This window comes from Larus michahellis, chromosome 12, assembly GCF_964199755.1.
Source record: "Larus michahellis chromosome 12, bLarMic1.1, whole genome shotgun sequence".
Taxonomy (NCBI): domain Eukaryota; kingdom Metazoa; phylum Chordata; class Aves; order Charadriiformes; family Laridae; genus Larus; species Larus michahellis.
In genome coordinates, this window is record NC_133907.1 from 2439149 (window position 1) to 2460805 (window position 21657).

At 42.1% G+C, this 21657-nt stretch overlaps 1 protein-coding gene across 3 annotated transcripts in view; it reads left to right on the forward strand.

The window, feature by feature from the left end:
• Positions 1-4142: 4142 nt before the first annotated feature.
• Positions 4143-21657, forward strand: part of OSBPL2 (oxysterol binding protein like 2) — a 36538-nt gene continuing 19023 nt past the window's right edge. Inside the window, exons 1-3 of one of the 3 annotated variants that reach the window (XM_074604898.1) lie at positions 4143-4332; positions 5074-5182; positions 18338-18502. In XM_074604898.1, the coding sequence (XP_074460999.1) occupies positions 18466-18502 (37 nt within the window). In that variant the 5' untranslated portion in view covers positions 4143-4332; positions 5074-5182; positions 18338-18465. Of the gene's footprint in view, positions 4333-4362; positions 4619-5073; positions 5183-18337; positions 18503-21657 lie in introns of those variants that run through there. The other 2 variants (XM_074604899.1, XM_074604900.1) reach the window with 2 other exon arrangements.

Consider the following 21657-nt stretch of genomic DNA (forward strand, 5'->3'; position numbering starts at 1 on the left):
GATTGTGGGAGAGTCAAATGTTTCCCAGTTTGCAGAGTGGTGTCTGGCTGACTTGTAACTGGACATAGCATCCAGCATCCGCTTTCTGTTATTTACCTGAAGTCATGGCTAACTGGGGAGGTCCCAATGGCCTGGAGGGTAGCAAATGTAGCACCCATCTACAAGAAAGGCATAAAGGAGGATCCGGGAAACTATAGACCTGTCAGTCTGACCTCGGTAGCAGGGAAGGTCATGGAGCAGATCATCTTGAGTGCCATTACAAGTCATATAATGGACAAGCAGGGGATCAGGCCTAGTCAGCATGGGTTCATGAAAGGCAGGTCCTGCCTGACGAACCTGATCTCCTTCTTTGACAAGACGACCTGGTTATTGGACGAGGGAAAGGCTGTGGATATTGTCTACCTTGACTTTCGAAAAGCATTTGACACTGTTCCCCACAGAATTCTCATGGAAAAACTGGAGGCTCATGGCCTGGATGAGCGTATGATCTGCTGGATCAAGCACTGGCTGGATGGACGGTCCCAAAGAGTGGTGGTCAATGGAGTTAAGTCCAGCTGGTGGCCAGTCACAAGTGGTGTTCCTCAGCGCTCAGTGTTGGGACCATTTCTGTTTAACATCTGTATTGATGACCTTGATAAGGAAGTCGAGTGTATCATCAGTAAGTTTGCAGATGACACCAAGTTAAGTGAGAGTGTTGATCTGCATGAGGACAGGGAGGGTCTACAGAGAGACTTGGATAGATTGGACCGATGGGCCAATGCTAATGGTATGAGCTTCAACAAGGCCAAGTGCCGGGTCCTGCACTTGGGCCACAACAACCCCACGCATTGCTACAGGCTTGGGGAAGTGTGGCTGGAGAGCTGCCCGGCAGAAAAGGACCTGGGGGTTCTAATTGACAAGGGGCTGAACATGAGCCAGCAGTGTGCCCAGGTGGCCAAGAAGGCCAATGGCCTCCTGGCTTGTATTAGAAATGGCATGACCAGCAGAAGGAGGGAGGTGATTGTCCCCCTGTACTCAGCACTGGTGAGGCCACACCTTGAGTATTGTGTCCAGTTTTGGGCACCTCAATACGAGAGAGATCTCGAGGTGCTGGAGCGAGGGCAGAGGAGGGCAACGAAGCTGGTGAAGGGCCTGGAGAATAAATCTTAGAAGGAGCGATTGAAGGAGCTGGGACTGTTTAGTTTGAGGAAGAGGAGGCTGAGGGGAGACCTCATCACTCTCTACAACTACTTGAAAGGACACTGTAGAGAGGTTGGTGCTGGTCTCTTCTCACAGGTAATTAGTGATAGAACAAGAGGGAATGGGTTCAAGCTGAAGCAGGGTAGGTTTAGGCTGGACATTAGGAAAAAATTTTTCACAGAAAGAGTGGTCAGACACTGGAATAGGCTGCCCAGGGAGGTGGTGGAGTCACCATCCCTGAATGTGTTTAAGACTCATTTAGATGTGGTGTTAGGGGATATGGTGTGGGGAAGAACTTTGTAGAGTGGGGTTGATGGTTGGACTCTATGATCCCAAGGGTCTTTTCCAACCTAAATGATTCTATGATCCTCTCACTTGGGAGGAGGGAGACTCTGCTACCGCAAGCTCTCTGAGGCAGAAAGTTTCTTTCCGTTCCCTGTTTGCCCAGCCTCCAGCACGGCGTGGCAGGGGTGTGCCGTCTTATAAGAATCACAATTAATATTTAACACAAAACCTGCGGGGAATGGGATGTGAAAAATCACCATCTCCACCTGGGCACGGCGCGGTGGTGGGGGCTGGTCCTGCCCCGGGCTGTGAGCTCCTGCCCCATCCCCATGACCTTCTTCTCTCTTGAACACGATTATTTCCCTTCTCCACTGATTTTGCAATTAGTGATGGTATGTTTAATCAATTGTTTTGATTCCTCGGTGTCGGGGGGGGGGCTTATCTGCCCAGAGATATTTTGGGATTGCTCCTTTGCTTTTAATTCACACCCTGCCTTAATCCAAATTAGTTTTCAAGTGTGGACAAGCTGCGTACCCCTCGGAGGAGGAGAGAAGAGGCTTTTGTCTCTGCTCACATACCACTGGTGAAAGGCGATCAGTATTTTTGCTGTGAAGTGCCACATTTCCCTGCATTATCACTAGATCACAGACTCAGTGTTTTGTTTTTCCATTTTGCCCTTCCTCATTCTGTCGCAATTCAGGTTTGGTAAATCTGCCGCAGTGACAAGGTTTGCCTGGATCAGTTTTTCTAAGCAGATTGTGTTATTCTGCAGGAGGGGAGCAGTTGGGTTTATTACAGGTGGAGCTGACAGTTACACCTATGCCTCAGACAGTTGCTCAATATTTTCCACTGTAAACCCCCGTTTTAATTAATGTTGCAAAACTTTTGCCAGCAAAGCAAAATTTTCCATGCCCTCTCCTTTAAAAGGTAACTGCTCTCTCTCCTCGTTGCCAACACAGGAAGGAGGCAAATACGGAGCTAGACTCTTCTCCCTGTCCAGTTTTGTGGTTTTTGATTTTGGATTACTAGAGAGTAGCCTCTGAATATTTAAAAAAGGAAGAAATTGTCATTAGCCTTGCTTTTGCTAAGCACGAGCATTTAGCTCAAATGCCCACAAAATGCGTGGGGGAAGGGTTTTTGTGGCAGGCTCAGAAGGTTCACACCTTCCATGAAGACCTGAAAAAAACTACTCAAATTCAGTATTGCTTGGTCATTGAATCAGTGGATTTCTCTTTCCATGATCCTTTTGGAGAACTCTTCCAGATCAGCTGCCTACTCATGACAAAGGCCTGTTCAGTCAGCAAATCATTAAATTGACACACACTTACTGTTGTGGGTCTTTGCTTAAAAGCAAAGTGGCTGATCTCCTGATGCACCTTGCTCTGCGCATAGAATCATGGAATTGTTTTGGTTGGAAAAGACCTTTAAGATCGAGTCCAGCCGTTAACCAGCACTGCCCCGTGTCCCTCAGCACCACGTCTGCCCGGCTTTGGAACACCTCCAGGGATGGCGACTCCACCACTGCCCTGGGCAGCCTGTTCCAGTACTTCCATGCTTTGTAATCTTTTTTATTTTTCCCTTTTAAAGTCCTGGTTGCTGGTTCCAATGAGATTGCATTCGATCCTTACCTTTCAGGTATGAAAAGGGAGGGAGGTAGACATTTCAGTGGAAAAAAGTTTCAAATCTGTGATCACGGAAGAAGTCTAAGCATACGTGAAGGAAAACACCTTGCAGACTGAGAAATGAGGAGGTAAACAAAAAGAGCAGAACAGTTGTTATCTGAGAGAAATGTTGAGTCAAATTAATTTGAAACTCCTGACTCACAGTTTTGATACTCCAGCAACACCTACAAATAGTCTCAATTGCTTTAGCACGCCAGCAGTTACTCTGATGTGAGGGGGATTATTATGAACTTACCTGCCGTTACCTGTTGTGTATGAGTAAGTGCAAGCTCAGGGCTGCAGAAACACAGGCACCTGCCAGCGAGCAACTCTACGCTGCCAGCCACCAGCCCACGGCTCGGCCGGCCATTTCTCTGGGCTTTCCAGACATCTGTCTACCCGGCTCAGAGCAGCTGGATGGACAGACAGGGGTACCTCAGACACGGACTGGCAGGATACGAAGGATGTTGGGCGTTACTTGGATGAAGGAATGCCCCGATGTGCGATGCTCTGGTGTCTAGGCGTCACACACCAAACCTCAGAGAGCTGACTAAATCGGCTAACGCTCCCAAACGCGCTGAAATCAATACTCATAAACAGGAAAACCACCCATACAACCCCTCCCCACCCTACACCCACCTCCGCCTCAAACACGCGACATAGAAATACTGTTATCTCTTCCCCACCCCTCACTAAACACCTTGTCCTACATAGGCTATGGTGAGCCAAGCTTTCGCCCCACAGCTGGCTGCAGTATAGCCGTCCCATAAAGCACGCTGCGGCTGTGCCAGTACAGCACGATCTTGTGCGTTTATGCCCCGGAGACGGCACCGTCCCCCCCCGAAACGCGCCCGCTGAGGCCTCTCTGCGCAGCGGGGGATGCCGGTGCCTCTCTCATCTGCATATCCTCGCCCCTCCGCCGCGCCATTGGCCAGCAGTCACCCCTGCGGTGGTGCGGCCCGCGGCTGTGAGGCTCGGCGCCTGATTAGCATTCGCCCCGCCCCCGGGCAGTTGGGCGGGGAAGCTGGTTGGTCTCTTTGGAGACGGCGGGGCGCGGCCTCCCTCTGCGATTGGCGGAGCGGCGCGTCACTCGGCCCCCGCGAGGGCCGCACTTCCGCCTGGGTGTCAGCGGTGCCGGGGCGGACGCGGGGGGGGAGGGTGGGGGTGTGTGTGTTGCGGAGGGGCCGTCGTGGGAGCGCGGTGCAAGGTAATGCCGCCGGGCCGCGCCGCCGCCCCTCCCCTCAGGACGGGCTCGGCTCCCCCCGCCTGAGGGAAGGGCGGGAGCGCCTCCCCTGGGCCCGGCGCGGCGTGGGGGTCCCCTCTCCGGTGGGCCGCTGACGGCTCTCCTCAGCGCCGTGGGCCGTCCTGTCAGCTCAGCCGGAGGCAGGCGGCGGTCAGCGGCTCGGGGGAGCGCCGCCAGCCCGGCGCCGCTCTCCTTTCCCCGGCGGAGGCGGGACCCGTGCCCCGCTGGGGCCGCAGGCCGGTGCAGCCGGGTCGGTGGCGCGTCGGGCTGAAGTGCCGTTGCGCCCCTGAGCCTCAGCGTGGGCGGCGGGCCCCGGGCGGCTCGGGCTGGGCGGCGGGAGCGTTCTCTCAGCCGTGGGGCTCTTCCGCGGGGACAGGGGAGGTGGCGGGGCTGAAGGACGTTGCTGCGCAGAGCGCGGGTTGCAGGCCAGTGGAGCTCTATCAGTCCCAGCGTAGGGACTTTTCCGATTTTCATTTTATTTTGTTTTCCTGCTTGCTTTTGGAGCTGGGTAGTTTAGCAAAAGAGTCTGCGACGCTCCGTTCCCAAGATGAATGTGTTGAGCTCAGCTTCAGCGCAGTACTGGAGCCTCAAGGGGCCTTTTAGGCCACAGCTGGAGCTCAGTGAGCAGTTAGGATTTATTTGAGTTGGGTTTTTTATTTTTTTTTTCCTTCTTCTTCAGTTACCTACTCAATGTTTCTCTTACAGAGCTCCTGAAAGGGAGACAAGCAAGATGGGAAAAATAGCGGGAAAAATAGCAGGAAAAAAGGCTTTTTTTTAAATAACATGCCACCAGAACTTCTGCATGGTAACAAAGGTATAAATTATGTTGCCATTTATTTAATTTGGATATTAATCATGTTTTGCTATCTGTGTCTTTGGATTCAGGACTCCTTTTGGAAGCGGTTTGTTACTCTGCAGCACTTGCAGGCCAGAATTTCAGATGTAGGTTTGAAATCGCCTTCTGGTTTTTAAGTCTGCCATAGCCTTGTGTTTCCCCTCAGAAGTATCTGCCAAAGCATGTTCAATGCAAGCAGATATCGCTTTCATTTACTGTGAATTTTCTCAATTAAAATACATAGTCTTCATTTAAGCTTTCAAAAAGGGAAAAGGAGATGCAGATCTGCAGTGTAGATTAGCATTTCGGTACCACTCCTCTCATAGTGTTTCCTTTTTCCAAGCTTATGCCTGCAAGAAAAAAATAAGTTGTTTCATTCCAATTTAACCTTCCAAAGTTCAGTAACTCCACGTTCACATTGACATCTGGGGGCAACCACATATATATCATCTTACAAACTTTATACCAGTATGCTCTGGGACTTCTAAAACCTCAGGGCAATTTCTGGAAGCAGTGACTTGGGTAGCTTCCAAACATAAAGCACTGCGCCGTGGGATGGAAGTAGGAGAACTGGCTAAACTAGCATGGAAGCAAGAAATTCCGAGCAGTGATTTTCCCCTAAGTAATCCCCTGGGTTTTCAGTTACTGTAAACATAGCTTTTCTTAAAATAGTTGTCAAGTCATGCAAATGTTTGACCACGTGACAGAAAATTGAGGGCAATCTAGGATAAGTTTGGGAGTGATTCTTAATGTTGTTGTCCTGAACCAACAGCACCTCATAATGAACCTGTAACTTCAGGGACTGCTTGACAGGAAACACTGAGACATCTGCTGTCCAGGAATAAATATGCCATTTTTCTCCAAAACTAGCTCTTCAGCCATGCCAATATAATCTTATAAACAGAAGACGAAAGTTCAAGATAGAAAATTATGATTAGACAACAAACTCTATGCCTGCAAGTTGAAACTAGATAGGTTAAAAGTTTCACTTGATGCAATACTGAAAAGCAGTGCGGTGCATGTAGTAATTTGTTTGCTAACATTTATGCAAATGTGCTTGATTTGGTAACTGATCATGGAGGGTAATTTTCACTCTTGGATGGTTTCTTTAAATCAGTTTTAATAATGTTGCTGCTTTTTATGATACATACTTGCTTAAGCTGACGGGTCTTATGATTGAAATGTATTTCTTGCAGTCTTTCTTCTTGTGAATTCTACTGTGTGAAGTTCACACATGCTGACCTAGAACAAAGGTGGAAAGCTTTGCTTTCTGTTAGTTTAGTGTTGGCTGGAAAACATACCAATTGGGTTTTTTTGCTTTGATAAGGCTATATTATTAAATCACTGTTTGTAGTGACAGTCAGATGATATTTTTTATTTTTTTTTTTTTGTGTTTGAAAGCAAGATTCACATGCAAGTACAGTGAATTTTTAAGCAGATAATTCATTAGCTTTGGTACTTGAAGTAACTTGTCCTTGAACAATGCAGTATTACCTTGTGCTACTTGATAACTAGAACTTCTGTTTACAAGTTGGCTTTTTTTCTAGCCCTTCGCTCAGTATCAGTTTTGTCGCCTGAATCATGAAGATATCTGATAAGAAATGTCTGTATTTGACGCTAATATGATGTTTTGAAAGAGACTAGCGTTTAGTCTCTTCTCTGTGAAATAACTAAAATATTTGGTTCTCTTACATTTTTTGGAAGAAATGCAGAAAATCAGACGTGCAAAGAATATGCATTAAATACGGAGTGCGCTACATCTTGAATGTTTTTGCTGAGTTTGAATATGTAACTGATCACAGAGGTATCTTCACCTTGCTGAATACATCGGAAAGTGAGAGCAATGGAAAAGAAGGTCACCCTGTATCTGCCACTTTGGAAGATACAGGACTTTGATATGTTTCCTGTTGCAAAAAAAATATAGGTTCTGTGTTATATCAGTTCTTTTATGGTTTTTGTTATTTTATGGAATAGACTACTATAGAACTTGGAATTAAAGAATACATTATCTTGACTCTAGAATTCTTAATAATTACTTTGTAGAAGAACGTATGATGATGTAATTATTTACTTTGTATTCTTAAAGGCTCGTAATAGCAAGTTGCATGAGAGCAGTAAGCAATTAGAATGTGTCAAATGTGGCTTACCATTACTTTCAGTTATACTCTTCAATAATTTATTGTTGTTTCAGTGCACAAAGATAATGTCTTAATTTTCAGGATCAATAAGTTACAAGAATAGACTAAGTTTACTTAAACTTGATTTTTTTTTTTTTTAATACAGTTACAATTGAAAATTCATTTGCTGGTCTAGACAGATCCTTTGGATTATTACAGTATATTTTATTATGCACAGAATTTAATGAGACGGTTTTCTAGTAAATTACAGCAGCCCTCCATTCAGAAAATGCAGGAGGCTGGATAGCATTGTCCTCTGATTGTTTATAAATCTGGCGGGAGTGTGCACAAAAGGTGAATTGTGCCTGCAGCTACAGAAATGCAGCTGGACCTTTTAATCTTGGCCCTCTAGGTTTTACGGTCCAAAACTTAAACTGCATATTGCTCTGTTGGACACGTAATGTCTGTGCTGGCATTAGACTGAATGGGAATTTTGATCTATGGCATTCCTGTTTGAGTTCAATTCCTTTGCTGTGCTGTGCAGAGTTTTAGATGAGATACGGGTTGTGGCTGTTGAGGTGCTATGAACCTTTGGGGTGTTACAAAGAAGTTTGCAAGCTTACGATATTGGTCAAGAACTGTGTTTTCATGAATGGATAACTTCGTTGTGTTTTTACTCTTGTTGTTTTTACTCTTCTGAGTCAGTTTTTTTGGGGGCTCCTGAAAGAATCTATTAATATATCTCATTGGGTTTTGGTTTTAGTGATAGTTAAAAGCAACGATGGAACGGAAAGTTGGAAGATAGTGTTGGAAGAGGTGTTGGAAGATGGACACCTCTTCTGAGGTGTCCGTGGTTCACGTTGCTCACTTCAGACCTAACCAGCTCTGGCCACTGAGGTGGCAGAGGCCTATGTAGACTCTGTTCCCTACGATGTGTCAGTGCGATCAAGTGAGAACGAGAATCCTTTTAATAACACTCAATTATAAAAGTCGTACATGCGAAGGCTATGGAGAAGTTAGCTCACCAGCCTATTTGTAACAGGCCATTTAGCAGCATGTTTGTTTACTGGACGAAATGAGAACTTTGTTAGAACAGAACTTCTCCTCTGTGCATGTGTTCTTTATAGGTTTTGCACAACGCCTATGAAACTGTTGAACGGTTGTGTAATAGTGAAACAAAAATGCTATCTATATATAGAGATGCAAATAACTTTATTTATATGGCTTTATTTTGTCTTAAATGTAGTTCTAAGGGCTGTGCAACCGTTTTATTATCTGAGTGGGTTAATGTTACCGAGCAGATACATAGGTAGATTCTTTATTAAAACTGAACTTTATTTAGAGATATTTGTCCTGTCTTGGGAAGTCAAAGTTTGTTTTGTTTTGCTTTAATCTCTTGACAAGAGCAAGCATAGTAACACCCTTATACTGGAATTCATTAAGGATCTACTATAAATGTAGCTTTAAAGGAAATTCAGCCAGAGGAGAAACTCTGACTTCCTAAAGCTTTTGCAAATTTGTGATACCATCTTAAAACTCTTTAGCAAATAGTCTGCTAGCTGTGCGCATGAGCTCGTGCTGTGGAATTTCAGTGTGTGAGGAATTGCTGATAGGCAGAAAAATAGGGTTTCTTGTGCTGTAGGGCTTTGCACTAGGTTAGTCAGCTGTTGTCATCCTGCGTTATTTGCAATATGATTGCTATCATAATTGTTTAAGAGGCTCCATGAAAATTATTTGTAAGATACCGTTTACAGAATAAATGTAAAACTACACCTACCTGGAGAGAATGGCTCCCCAGAGACAAAGCTTAAAAAGTGCCTTTTACTGGGAAGATCTATAAACTAAACCTGTAACTATTTTTACTGTTCTAGGGGTTTTCTCTAGTGATATTGTATGCTGTAATTGTCTTCACATTCTTAAACTGCAGTGATCAGTTTGTAGGGGTGGTTATGTTATGATGAGATGTATTCAAGCATATTTAATTTTATCTTCAAAGTAATTTTTGGTTCAAAGAGAAGTGCTCATAAATGATTAATTATATATCAATTGACACTTGTGTCCAAAGCCACTGTACTTGGAGTTATTGATTACTTCCCACCTTGTCTCTCTTACAAATAAGATAAAACAAATCCTTCAGGGAACTAGTAAGAAGCAATTAATTTTACAAGACAGTATTGAATTACTGTTTTTTTTTTTTTTTTTTTTTTTTTTTTAAACAGTGTGTCTAGAAATGAGCTGGTGTATCAGTCATGATCAAGCCTAGCATTATGCATCATTGGTAGGGATGGCACGTAAACTAGTATTTTGTGATCTTTTATGATTGTGGACAATAAAGTAGTTTCCAAGGGAAGGCTACAAAGTCCAAAGAAGGCTGTACCAGATGCTTTCAGGTGGAAAAGTGTCTCAAATTTTGATGTAGAGTAAAAAAAGAACATTTACAGAATTCTGTGGGAATTTCAATGAAGTGTTTTGCATCAGAAAACATTAATCTGCTGGAATCAAGTTTCCTTGGTCTTTGTTCAGTTTGATAGAAGTTCTATGAGCCAGTATCCTTAGCCACAGAACAGAATTTTTGTCTGAAGTGAAACTGGGGATAACCGTTGGTTCCCGTAGGTATTTGATCACTATCCTGCTGGGGTATTTTCTGTTCAGCTTCATCTTTACAATTGTTACATTCAATAAATAATGCTTCTGATAGCAGTGCTGTAGGTTTGTGCTGGGGACAGCACTCGGTGCGTGGGACAATTATTGTGGTTTGTTCTGATGCAGAAACAAATTTTATAGCCTGAACTCAGTTGCAAACCAGGCTCGTAGTGTTTCAGTTGGCTTTAATTCTTGTGAAGTATCACCAAAAAAAATCTGTATTCCTGAGAGAACAAAACGTGATTCTCTCTGCCATAAATCTGTTTGGCTCGTGTTCAAAGCTAAATTTTCAGATGTTCAGTTTGCCACCACCATTGTTTCAAGTGCTTTAAAAATAAGTTCAGGTAAACTATCAGTTTTGGATGCTTTGCTCTTCGCTCACCCTCTCTGCACTTTGTTTAACAGACTTGAGAAGGAAGTTGCCCTTCTCTTACTGTGGGTGCGGAGGGAGTTTCATCTTGCTAAGGCATTTTGGTGGAGATGCTACTACAAACTTTGGAGTAAGAAACAAATCTAACTTGGTAAATAAAATCCTCTTCTGGATTCTGCCATCTGTGTAGCTGTTCTCTGGTTGAAGAGATTTTAAGTGCATAATAATTACAGTAGGTATCTAAATTGCCAATTAAATTGACTTCTTGGCTAATTTTTATAGATGTTTTAGATCCAGTGCTGTTGGTAACCTAATTTCATGAGTCAATTAAGATTCATCCTTGCTGAAGCTTTCATTCAGAGATGAAACACTGTAGTTTGATGCTTTCAGGAGATGTATATGAAGCAAAAACACATGAATATTTATCTTCTAGTTCAAGCTATTTATTTCTGTCCCTTGAAGTACTACAGATATGTTTCATTTCAGCTGGCAACTCAAGAGAAGGTGGGTCGGGCTCTTATTCACCAGTCATGTTGTAGGACTGTTGGGTTTTTTTGTTCTCCTTTTTTTAATTTATCATTTTTAGTGTCAGTATGAAGGGTGTGTATATTTGATCTTTTGCTGGCTCTTTTGGCATCTCTTTCTGGACAGAAGGTTCATCCTGAACCCAGGATACCAGGCTAATGAAAATATTGCTCTTTATTAACATATGCTCTTAGGTGGATTAAATGGGGCACGGAATGAGTTTTCCTTTGTATCAAGCTAATTTTAAATTCTGTCCATACTATTTCTATTAAATTGAGCTTGTGCCCTTTTGACCCATTAAAAAAAAGCAAAAACCTGAAAATTGAGTGTCTTTTCAGAGTTCATGGGATTTGTCCCCCCCCCCATAATAGTCGTGCAGTATTTTTATTATGAGATTTGACAAAAAGTTTTCTTTTCTTTTCTCTCTTTTTTTTTTTTTCTTTTTTTTTGTGAGGAAAGCCTCACTGACTTTTTTTGCTTTTTTGTTGGGAGCAGGGGAAGGTGGCTGTGATTTTTTTCATTGCTTGCAAGTATTCTACATTCAAGTTAATAAATAAACTTAATTTGTTTTAAAATTTGCTGTGGCAGCGCACATCCAGCAAAACCTTGCTAGGCATGTGAAAAAGCTGATGAATGTGCTAGTTCATTAATTCTTTGGTGGCACTTTAATTCCAGTGTATTGAACTTCTAACACCCCACCTGCTCATGCTGGGGAATCTCTGTGTTTATTTTCATGACTGCTTACTGTTTCCTTTCTTGGGTTTACTTAAATGCTCCTTGATCTCACAAGTAGATTCAATGTATAATGAACATGGCCTAGTGTTTTGTATATGTCTCGTAGAGGTAGAACATGTGCCTTATGAGCAGAACGACCAGGATTTGTAAAGGTAGCAGGATGGTGTCAACAAAGCAGTGTTTTTCCAGAATTGCTGCATAATATGAAATTTCACTGTCAGGTCTGGAGAATAAGAGGCTGCAGCTGTAGTCAGCCAGGCAGGCTTCAAATCTCATCTGGCTGAACCACATTCCAGTCAAATTAGCTACTCCAGCTGTAAATGCTTACCTTTCTATAGAAATGTAAATGTTTGTTTTAGGAGGAGTAACTTCTGGTTAACCAGCTGGGTCTTTGTTGAGAATTAACATAGAAGAACAAGTTAGTATGGAGTAACTAGTTACGTTGAATTAACTAAGTCATAGTAATTGCATGTTTAAAACCTTACAGGCTGTTTTGAACAGGTACTAGTGTTTGTTGTTTTTTTTTTTTAATTGATGTATAAGTTGTGAGGACCTAGGATCTTAGTGACACAAACATAAGGTGTTTTGTTTGGGTGTTTTTCCTTTTTCTTTCCCTCCTTTTTTTCTGTTGAGGAATGGAATTTGAGAAGGAGCAAGCATACATGATGACAAGCGTGAGGGATTACTACCCTATCCAGATAAATGGCATGGCATATTTCAACTTTTAGTACTTGCTAGAGCTGTAAGCGAATGAGATAATGTTACAGACAACTATTAGAGGTCATTTCCACAGCCTCATCTGGCATATGGGTGTGGAGAGTAAAGGTCCAGCTTTCCACTGCTCAGCAGGCAGTGAATCTCCACACCTTTGGATTCAGAGAGAAGCTGTGAAGGTGGAGCCTCTCTGTACAAGGAGTGCCTGCATCTCTCTTCTCATATAGATGCTGACACGTGTGTCACAGAAAGCGGTGAGCAAATTAGATACTTCATAAAGTGATTTGCAAAGTCTTGTGTTTTTTATTGTCCTGGTTTTAAAAATAAATTCAAGTGGGAGTTTAAAATAGGTGGGAACTGTGTGAAGTCTGGGACTGATCTTATTGATACTGTACCTCTGGAAAAGATTTCCCTGTACCTTCTACTGCTGGGGACTGTGAGCTTGTATGGGTCACTCCAATCTACAGAGTTAAGCTTGTGAAAGCAAAGCGTGTTACCGGGAGCCTGATCACCTGGTACGAGTCACTGTGGAGTTACAGGTTCAGCGCAGTGCTTGACAGAACACTTTGTTTGACATTATTCATAGCCAGCTGATTGACGGGTATGGTAAGACTTTGTTCCTTGCTTCATCATGGGACCGTGGCTGTCACCGTAGTGTAGGTGGCATGAATAGTTATATTCTCTGCATTGAGGCCGTAAAGATCGCTGAGAGAAGCGTGTTTTCTCCTGAGAGTGAGCCTCTCGGGATCTGTCTTGTGACACGTTGTGACCATTGGTGTGCCATGCATGGTGACGAACAGCCCTTTCTGTTTGTTCTCTCTGTCTGTGACAGATGGAAAGCAGTATGTCAATCCTAGTCATTCCCTCCTCTCTGTACAACCTACTTCAAGGTGTGCTGTGGATGCGGTGGAGGTATTTTCTAGTGTTTCCACAATATTTATTGCAACTGGCTGCTTTGTTTCATCCCTTGCCTTTGCAAAACATCTTTAGGAAAAGGACTGTCCATCATCATCTGTCATACAGGAATGCGTGAACCTTTTCTGGTAAATTGTGATAATTTAAAGGAGTTTTAATGAGTAACCTGCTTTTGTCTAGTTGTGCAGCACCGATGAGGCCTTTTGATAACAAAAGTACCAAACAGACTTTGTGTCCACGTGACTAGCACTTAGTTATGTTTCTGTCCCTTACCTGTTCAAGTTTTGGGGTTACTTGCGTGGGACCAACGTGGCGTTCTTATTTCAGCATTGTTGTTTGCTGAAACTGGACAGCATAATATCTTGTTTAACCTGTTTGTGGATGGCTTTCAACATCACTAGGGTGCAGAGCTTATTTCAGAGGAACCAAAATGTCCTTTGATTAGAAGATACCAGAAGCACTTACAAGCTTTTGACTTCTGGTGCTATGCTTAGCTTAACTCTTGCTAGTCTGGTTTTGTATATTGTAGGCATTGGCATGCAAATAAGAAAAATGACTAGAAAAGCTAGGTTCTGCCCAAATAACTTGTTCAAGACTTGCTTCAGTAAATTATATTAAACTGTGATGTTTTCTGTTAATTGCTTTGGCACTCACTTTCAGTGTAATTTCAAAGAGTAAAATTGTATTGTGAATATTCTGGACAACCTAGTATGGAGAATTTCTCAGAACAAAATATCTGATAACACAGCCTGCAGTACAGATTTACTAGCCAGTTATGAAGTTGTTCTGTTGTGATGGGTATTATACTTTTTTTCTGATATTTTTATCTGTCGTCTTTCAGTTTGAGCTTCAAAAATAGCATCTCTCCTGGAGGGAAATCCATCTATTACAAAAATAAAAATAAATGTGGCAGTTCTTATTCATGCACATAAATCCCATAGTAAATCCAATTAGTATTATACAAATCCATAGCCTTAAAATATGAGGAAACAGATGAGCTTTGATGCTTATCTTGTAAACCACAAAATCTGGGCTGCCTGTGGTCAGGGGTGCGTTGTCATTTCTAAATTATGAATTTCCAGTTCTCTTAAGATGCCTCTACTTGCAGCTTTTTCCTATTATTTATAAAATGATTTATATACAATCTCTCTTTGGTCATAAATGTGGCAATGCAGCTGGGCTGCAATCCTTGGGCCAAAGCACCTTTCTGAGTGTCTGTGCCTTGAGTACCCTCGCCCAGCCCAGTAACAGGAGCTGGTAAAGTGAAGCCCATCAGGATCATTTTAACCTGTAACCCAGCAAACCTTTATTGCTGCAATAGTGTTCTCTACAACCAAGAGCGAGTGAAGTCCTTTATGGAAAACTGGTTTTTACATTCCTGATGATCGCTATGTATGTAAGAAAATACTAAATATACTTTATATTTCTTTTGCACTGTAGGACTAAAAGGTGTGAACATGATATGATGTTTATGCTTTATGAAAGATTTTCCAGGTTGGCAGTTGGTCCTAACCTCCTAAAGGTCTGTCTGCCACAGGAGCATTGCACCCTTCCTTGATTGGCAGTATTGATAAAAGCTGTTAACGACACTTGCTAGTGTGTAAGTGCATTCTTTTGGGTACATGACGGACATGGAGGAGGAAATACAGATTACACATGCTGAATATGAAGCAAACAGGATGTTTTTGTCTTCTGGCATTTCAACCTGGTTGAAAGTAACTTTTTGCTGTTGCTTTTGGTAAGAGAAAAGGACTTAATCCTACCTTTTTGGGTCATGAAAGCTAAATGTTGTTATCATTTTGTGTTCAGCTACATGTAAATTTATGTTAATCTGTGATAGATAAAAGAACTGAATGTAAAAGAAGCGATATGAGCATTAAGTTATTCCTAGTGTAACTCTGCAAAATATATTACTTTATTATTTTAAAAATGCTCCTAGCGCCTTAGGAGAATTTGCGACTATTACTTAAAGTGACTTCCATTAGTATTTTGTTCTTTGGGTAATAGTTACAAACCTTGTATATAATTTACAGGGATACGACTGAACTTTCATTTTCAAATAACAGTGAGCTTAAGATGTGGCATGAGGTGCATATCAGAATGAGAGCACAGCGTAACTCTTGCTTTCAGTTAACTCAAGTCTCTGATTCTGGTTACTTTACTTGGTGAGTGTTTTTATAGCAAAGCCTCATTGTCTTTGTAGTGAAACTGCATGCTGTGTGATGGAGTTCTGCTTCGCGAGTCCTTTTGTAATGCAATTATTATTGTGCAGGAGGGCTCAGAGGAGAAACTGGCATTCATCTCTATGACCTTGTTTACTCTAAGGCTCTTAAGGATAAGATAACTGACCGTTTTTTAGGTCATAATTTTTATTCCTTGGTGCTTTCTATACAAGACTATAGCATATGGAGTTGCCATTATGAAGCATCTCTGGAGCTTGCAAGCTGATCCATAAGGTGTCTGTGTTTGGGTAGGGACCCTGAGGAAGTGTGTTGTTTGCATTTGAACTGAACGGGGGTGGGTTTTCAAGCAGCTCTTTTTTTCCTTTTTATGTGTTGCAGTTGAGATATAAGGCTGTTTCAGAACAGCATCCCACCACGTGAGCTGTATGCAACAATAGGATGGTCCTGCTGCAAGAGCTTAAATAAAAAATAGAGACTAAACACAAAAAGGGACGATGAAGAAAAAATGGAGAAAATGAGGGAACTGTAGTGCTGATCATGAGGGCTGTATCTTGTGCATAGACAAGTTTCCTTCTGGAAATACTGGCTGCTGTTTTGCTAGAAGGATACAATACTTGCAGCCAATTGGAACCAAGAATGTCTTGTATCTTCAAGGATACAGTAGCTTGGAGGGTAAAGATGTAACTTCTTTTTGGGCAAACTAGTAGAGTCATTCCAGCATGGTGATAATGGCTTCTGGGGTGAAGAGTTGTCCTGAGATGTTGAGTTCCTGCTTTCTGTAGCAATAGTTTTCTTTGGATTCCCTCTTTCTGTTCTCTTCTGTTTAACGGTTTACATAGTTGCATCCTCAAGGACAGGTTTTCTGCAAAGATATGGCATGTTTGAAGACCTTAGAAGAGATCCTTTTAGATATATTGCTGGTAGGGCTGGAAAGTTTGGAGAAACCATAATATGGACAGCAGCTTTGGTATGAAGAACCATTTTTTTATTATTTTTTTTTCATGTAGTAAAGGCCTGGCTCCCACTGGGCAAGGCAACACGGGGTTAGCTACACTGATGTGTACTTACAGTGCAGGTCTAGAACAATGCGATCAGTTCTGCTGTTTAGTTCCCCCAGAAGTCTGAGCTAGCTGCTACTCTTGAACCAACTATTGGTTAAGAGGGTTTCTCCCTTTCTTTGCTTCTGTGGCTGTGTGGTTGCCAGTGGCCTGAACTGCCTGTGTCTGTCTGAAGTGAAGCTGCTGCTCCTTTGCCTTATGCAGGCAGAGCGCTGGCTGACAGCCGTGCACTGCAAGTCTTCAGACATACGTGTATCGGACTTGTTTTGAGCTAATGCATCCTTGCCTAGGAGAATGCAGCACTTTGACAAAAATAAGTCAGAAACTTGTTGCTGATTAGCAAGAAAGTTGAAGAAGGTTAAAAGGTCTGTGAGTGGAGAACAGCATAGGGGAAAAAGGGAAGGAAACTCTCGTTCAGCTGAGAGCAATTGCAACAGCACTGTAGCAACAGTCGATAGAAGCAGCTGCATAAAGTTTTGTCCTTATGGAGATGAGGACTTGTAAATAAGAAATTGCAGAAGATTATGTGGAAACTCAAATACGTGCCCTGGTGCAGAGATTGATATAAAATCCTATAATGACAAGCAAAATAGGGAGTTCCTAAGGGAAAAGTGACAAACTGAGATACCTGGCCTTGACAGACATAACGCTTCAACGCAAACTCTACATTCGTTAACTTAGAGGAGTTCCAAAATAGGCTATTTTAGCTTTTCCTTCTGGATAGCAAATTGGAAGGACTTTGTGTGTGAGACATTCAAATAGCTTTTGTCCTGGGCAATGAGGTAAAAAGACTTGAAATACGAGAGGAATCACACAGTTTGATTTCTTGCAGAGAGGAAGAGAGAAGGAATTGGCTTCAACCATGGCAAGCTCTTCTGCTAGAAGTTGAGCGCGCTTCTGGCTTTGTTTCTCTTAATTGGAATGGAATTGTGCAAATTATAATTACTCCGGAAAAACTACTGTCACAAAAGCAGTGCGATCTTCAAGGATCATAAAAAATTGAGACTGACAGATTGAGGTTGTTTTGGAGGAGATATCGATAGCATTGCCATGCTATCGTTTATCATTGTGTACTTGGCTCGTCATTGGTACCTGATGAATGTTAGTAGGAGTTCAAACTAAATTTTGTCATTATTCTCCTTTGACTAAAAATTGGGTGAAGTAAAAATGTTTATGTTACACTATTGCCAGCCATCTGGAAAAAATCTAATTTAATCTATCCATAAAGTAGAGCTGGAATGCTTCATAAATCTGTAAGTTATTTGCAGTGTGCTTGGCTTTACTGAGAACAAGTTTGTTGGTTTTTTTACACTCTCCCTCTAGAGGGAATACTCTCCAGTTGTCTCTTCAAGAGTTCATAGCAGCAGCCTGACAAAACTTCCCTAATGGTCACTAGATAGTGGCTGCATGATGTACAATGAAGCCCAACATTTTTATGCAACAGTGAGATTTTGAGATCCAGGGTTCTCTTTCTCGTTCCCAGCTTTCTTGGTTAAGGATGTGATAAGGCTTATCCTCTTGCTGAAGAGGAGAATTTTTGTTTTGCCAGCAATCTTTTTCTTCCTTCAGTTCTCTCATCCTTCTAGTTGTACTAGCCTGAAATGTAATTTGCAATAAATAAGGTATATTTTACAGTAATGTATTTCATGTATTCATATAGAGAGAGGAGTGACATAGTACATCAGCTGTTCTCGTGGTAGGTAGTATTCATCTTCCAAATGACTTTGGTATTAAAGAAGGCTGTACTTATGGGTTCTTGTGTTCATCTTTTGCCATGGGAAGAGATAGGAAAATTAGTATTTGTCAGGTGTGCATGTTTGTGCACATAAGAAATGCAGAATTTGCTAATTCTGTTTCCCTCTCTTGTCAAATAGATCATCTAAAGCAGCTGGGTATTTGCAAAAGAAGACTTTGACGGCACGCAGATACTTAATCTCTAAACCAAGTTCAACGATGCGTTAGAGGAAGCTGGATTGGCTGCACAGAGATTTCACACTGAAGGATGAATAGTGAAGAAGAGTTTTATGATGCCGTTACGGGTGAGTGATGGGCACAGTGCCAAAAAAAAAAAAAAAGCTGTAAACCGCATTGTGTGTTAAGAAATAAGTAAGTAAAACACTATTGGTAAAACTTATAGTGCTGTCTTCTGAAAAGAAGAAAGGAAGAATTACAATTCAGGTTCAGACTTGGAAACAAGTTTGTTTGTTTTTTAATTGAAGTTTAATGCTTGCTATCATTTTATCACTATAACAGTCCTTTAGTGGCAAAGTCTTGCTTTCATTTTCAATGAAATGCAGGTAATTTAATAGCAGCTTAAGAAGTAATGCTTTTAACACCCTTTGCAAGGTGAAAGGGATTCAGTGGATTATTTTTATTGTTATTTTATTTGTTTTAATGGAAAACTTATCCGGAAGAATTGAAGTAGAAAATGTTTTTCTAGTCAGAAACAAATTACTGTAAAAGTATGCTTTCAAGATAGGGAGCCAAAAGTCTTTGCAATCCAGTGTTGTTTCTAGAAAAGCAAACATGAATCATTTCACACTTGAGCAGTGTATCAAGTAGTACTTTTCTTTGAACTAATAAGGATGAATGGTTATTTATAAGAGCCTTACATGGTGTTAGTGGTGAAATAAAATGCTTTCAAAGATCTCAAACAAATTTAAAGTCTGCCACTTAAATGTCTCCTCAGAAATGCTGTAATAGAGGTGACATGAGAAATGCTGGCAATACTGAGTGTAGAGTGCTTCATGTAGAATCACAGGAATGAAGAGAGTAGTAATGGGAAGGATGAAAGCTGAAGGAATGGAAGGAGCATGGTAGATACAAGTATGTAACGTAGACTTAGACGTGCTTGGCTGGAAATTTATATGAGGAATAAACAGAGGGGGCTGGATGAAGCAACGTGACTGACAGCAGGCTGTATAGGACTTGCCACAATTATGTCATAGAGAAGAGAAGGAAATTTGTAATGCATTCATGCTAACTTGGAGTGATAGTGGCTAGTACTCCAAATTCGTCTGTAAAATCAAATCGTACTGTAAAAATCTTGAAAGCACAGTGGATTGTACCTGTATGTCTTTAGTAATCTTTCAATTCCAAGAGCTCAGGACCACAGGCATAAATGAATTAATTTTTTTTGCCACTGAAAAAGGTGAACAGAAATGTGCCCCAAAGCAAGAGGTCGGTGTCAGCTTTGATATTGATGCATTCCTTTGTCTCTTGCTGCAGAAATACACAGCCCTCGGTGTTTGACTCATCTGCGTTTGAACACTCTGGTTTTGTCCTCTTTCCTCTTCTTTTCCCCCTTTCCTCACCCTCAAAAGGTTGTTTCTCCCTGGAAGCGCTCAAGGTCATAATGACTTCTGAGCGACTATGGATACCTTGCAGTCTTGGCTGGCTCTGCTCAGAAGTGGGATATTGTGCATCAGTTCTGTGAGCGCTCCTTGTCCTTTCCTAATCTTACTCTTCCACAGGAAGGAATGTGATGGCAGGAGAGAAGTTTCTAAGCAAAAGAAGATCCGGTGTCTTTATAGGCTCTCAGCACAGCCGTCTTCTGATGGAGGGTGTTTGGTCTGCAGCAGCCATTCCAGGAATTAAATGAGGTTGAACTTTTCTCCCTTATATTTGTTGCCCTGGAGGGTGCCCCACAGGTACTTGGTTTAAGAGGAGTGCTAAGTTTGGAGTAGTTTTGTTTCAGATTCTTTATCCCTCAGGACTGTCTTTAAAGGCAGGTGCTCAAGCTCTTTCTCCAGCTAGATGCTTTAGAAGATGGTGACGGTTTGATGGATTACTTGCACAAACCTAGTGAAATCTAGACCTAGTTCTTTATAGCTGTATCTTGTCCAAGTCATACATAAATGTGATGCTAAGAACAACTATAAATGGGTCTTTCTGCATTCATGTTCCCCAACTGCCAATGCCTGTAGCAACTCTTTGCTTCTGTTAGTACCATGGACTGTGTAGCTTTCAGACAGTGCTTTGCTGAATTTTTTAGGTTCTAATGGATCCTGATGGTGCCTGCCTATCTCAGTTTTTGGATGATCTGGACATGGTAGGTGTAGACCCAGTACTCCCAGGAGATCAAGTTCAGAATTGAGTTCCTTTCTGAGCCAAGGTGAGCTTTCAGATTCCACAGTGAAAGCTTCCTTGGGAGACTCCTCAATCTCTTCTTTCCAAGGATACTCTCCTTGCTTTAGGTCAGATCAGTAGATGGGCAGAAGCCACCTTTAAACATGTGCTTGTTCTGCTCTAAGTCTAGGATTGGAACATGGCTACCAGGAACAAGCACATTCTCCATCTCCATATTGAAATGAAAATGGCATGTACACCATACTCTTCTCCTCTAGCTCCCCCGGAGTCCTGGGCTCTGGTTTCCCCAGAGGGAGCTGCAATGTATTCCCAGAAGTTCACTGATTTTTAGTAATTGGTTACTGTGGTTTGTGGCCTGTAAGTAGCAAACCAGGGTTAGTAGAGCACTTGAACTCCATGGGAGGTTACACTTTAGAATTTTGCAGCAGTCTCAGAAGTAGCCCAAGTGGTATGCTGCCTTCTTTAAGGTACTGTGAGTTCACTCCTTGAGGAAGCCACAACTTTTCTGTAGTTGTTAATTGATGACATCCACTTCTAGAATGGGAATCTACCCTAAAGAGACCCCTGTTTTTTGTTGTGGTGGGTTTCATCTCTTTGGCTGAGAAGTTTCCTGCTTCTAACACTGTCCCCATCACATCCAGAAGACATGCTCATGTGGTGGAATGGTGTGCTGCGTGGTTGGGAATCATCCTCCTGGCAGATGGTTTGACCCTGACTGGGTGATGATCACGCCTGTAAACATGCAGGATGGACTGTGCTATAGAGGTGATGAATAGAGTTGGTGACCGGTGAAGAATTTCCATGGAGAGACATTTCTTTGCATTCAGAGGTTATTAGTGTTGCTGATTAGTTGGACACTTGACATCCTTACTTAATGAATGAGTACTGTCCTTGGGAATCTCACTGAAATGTTACCTGTGGTCTCAGTTAATTCGTGACAGCACAGCATCTGCTTTTTCTCTGACACAGGAGCTGGTGTTCTCTGAGACTGGATCAGGTAAAGTGGCCAATCCTTTGACGAATTTCAGTGTCTTTAAAATCTTATGTGAGACAGGGAGCATACAGCTTTGATCTGTTGCCTTTAGCCTATGTCACCTTGGGTTTG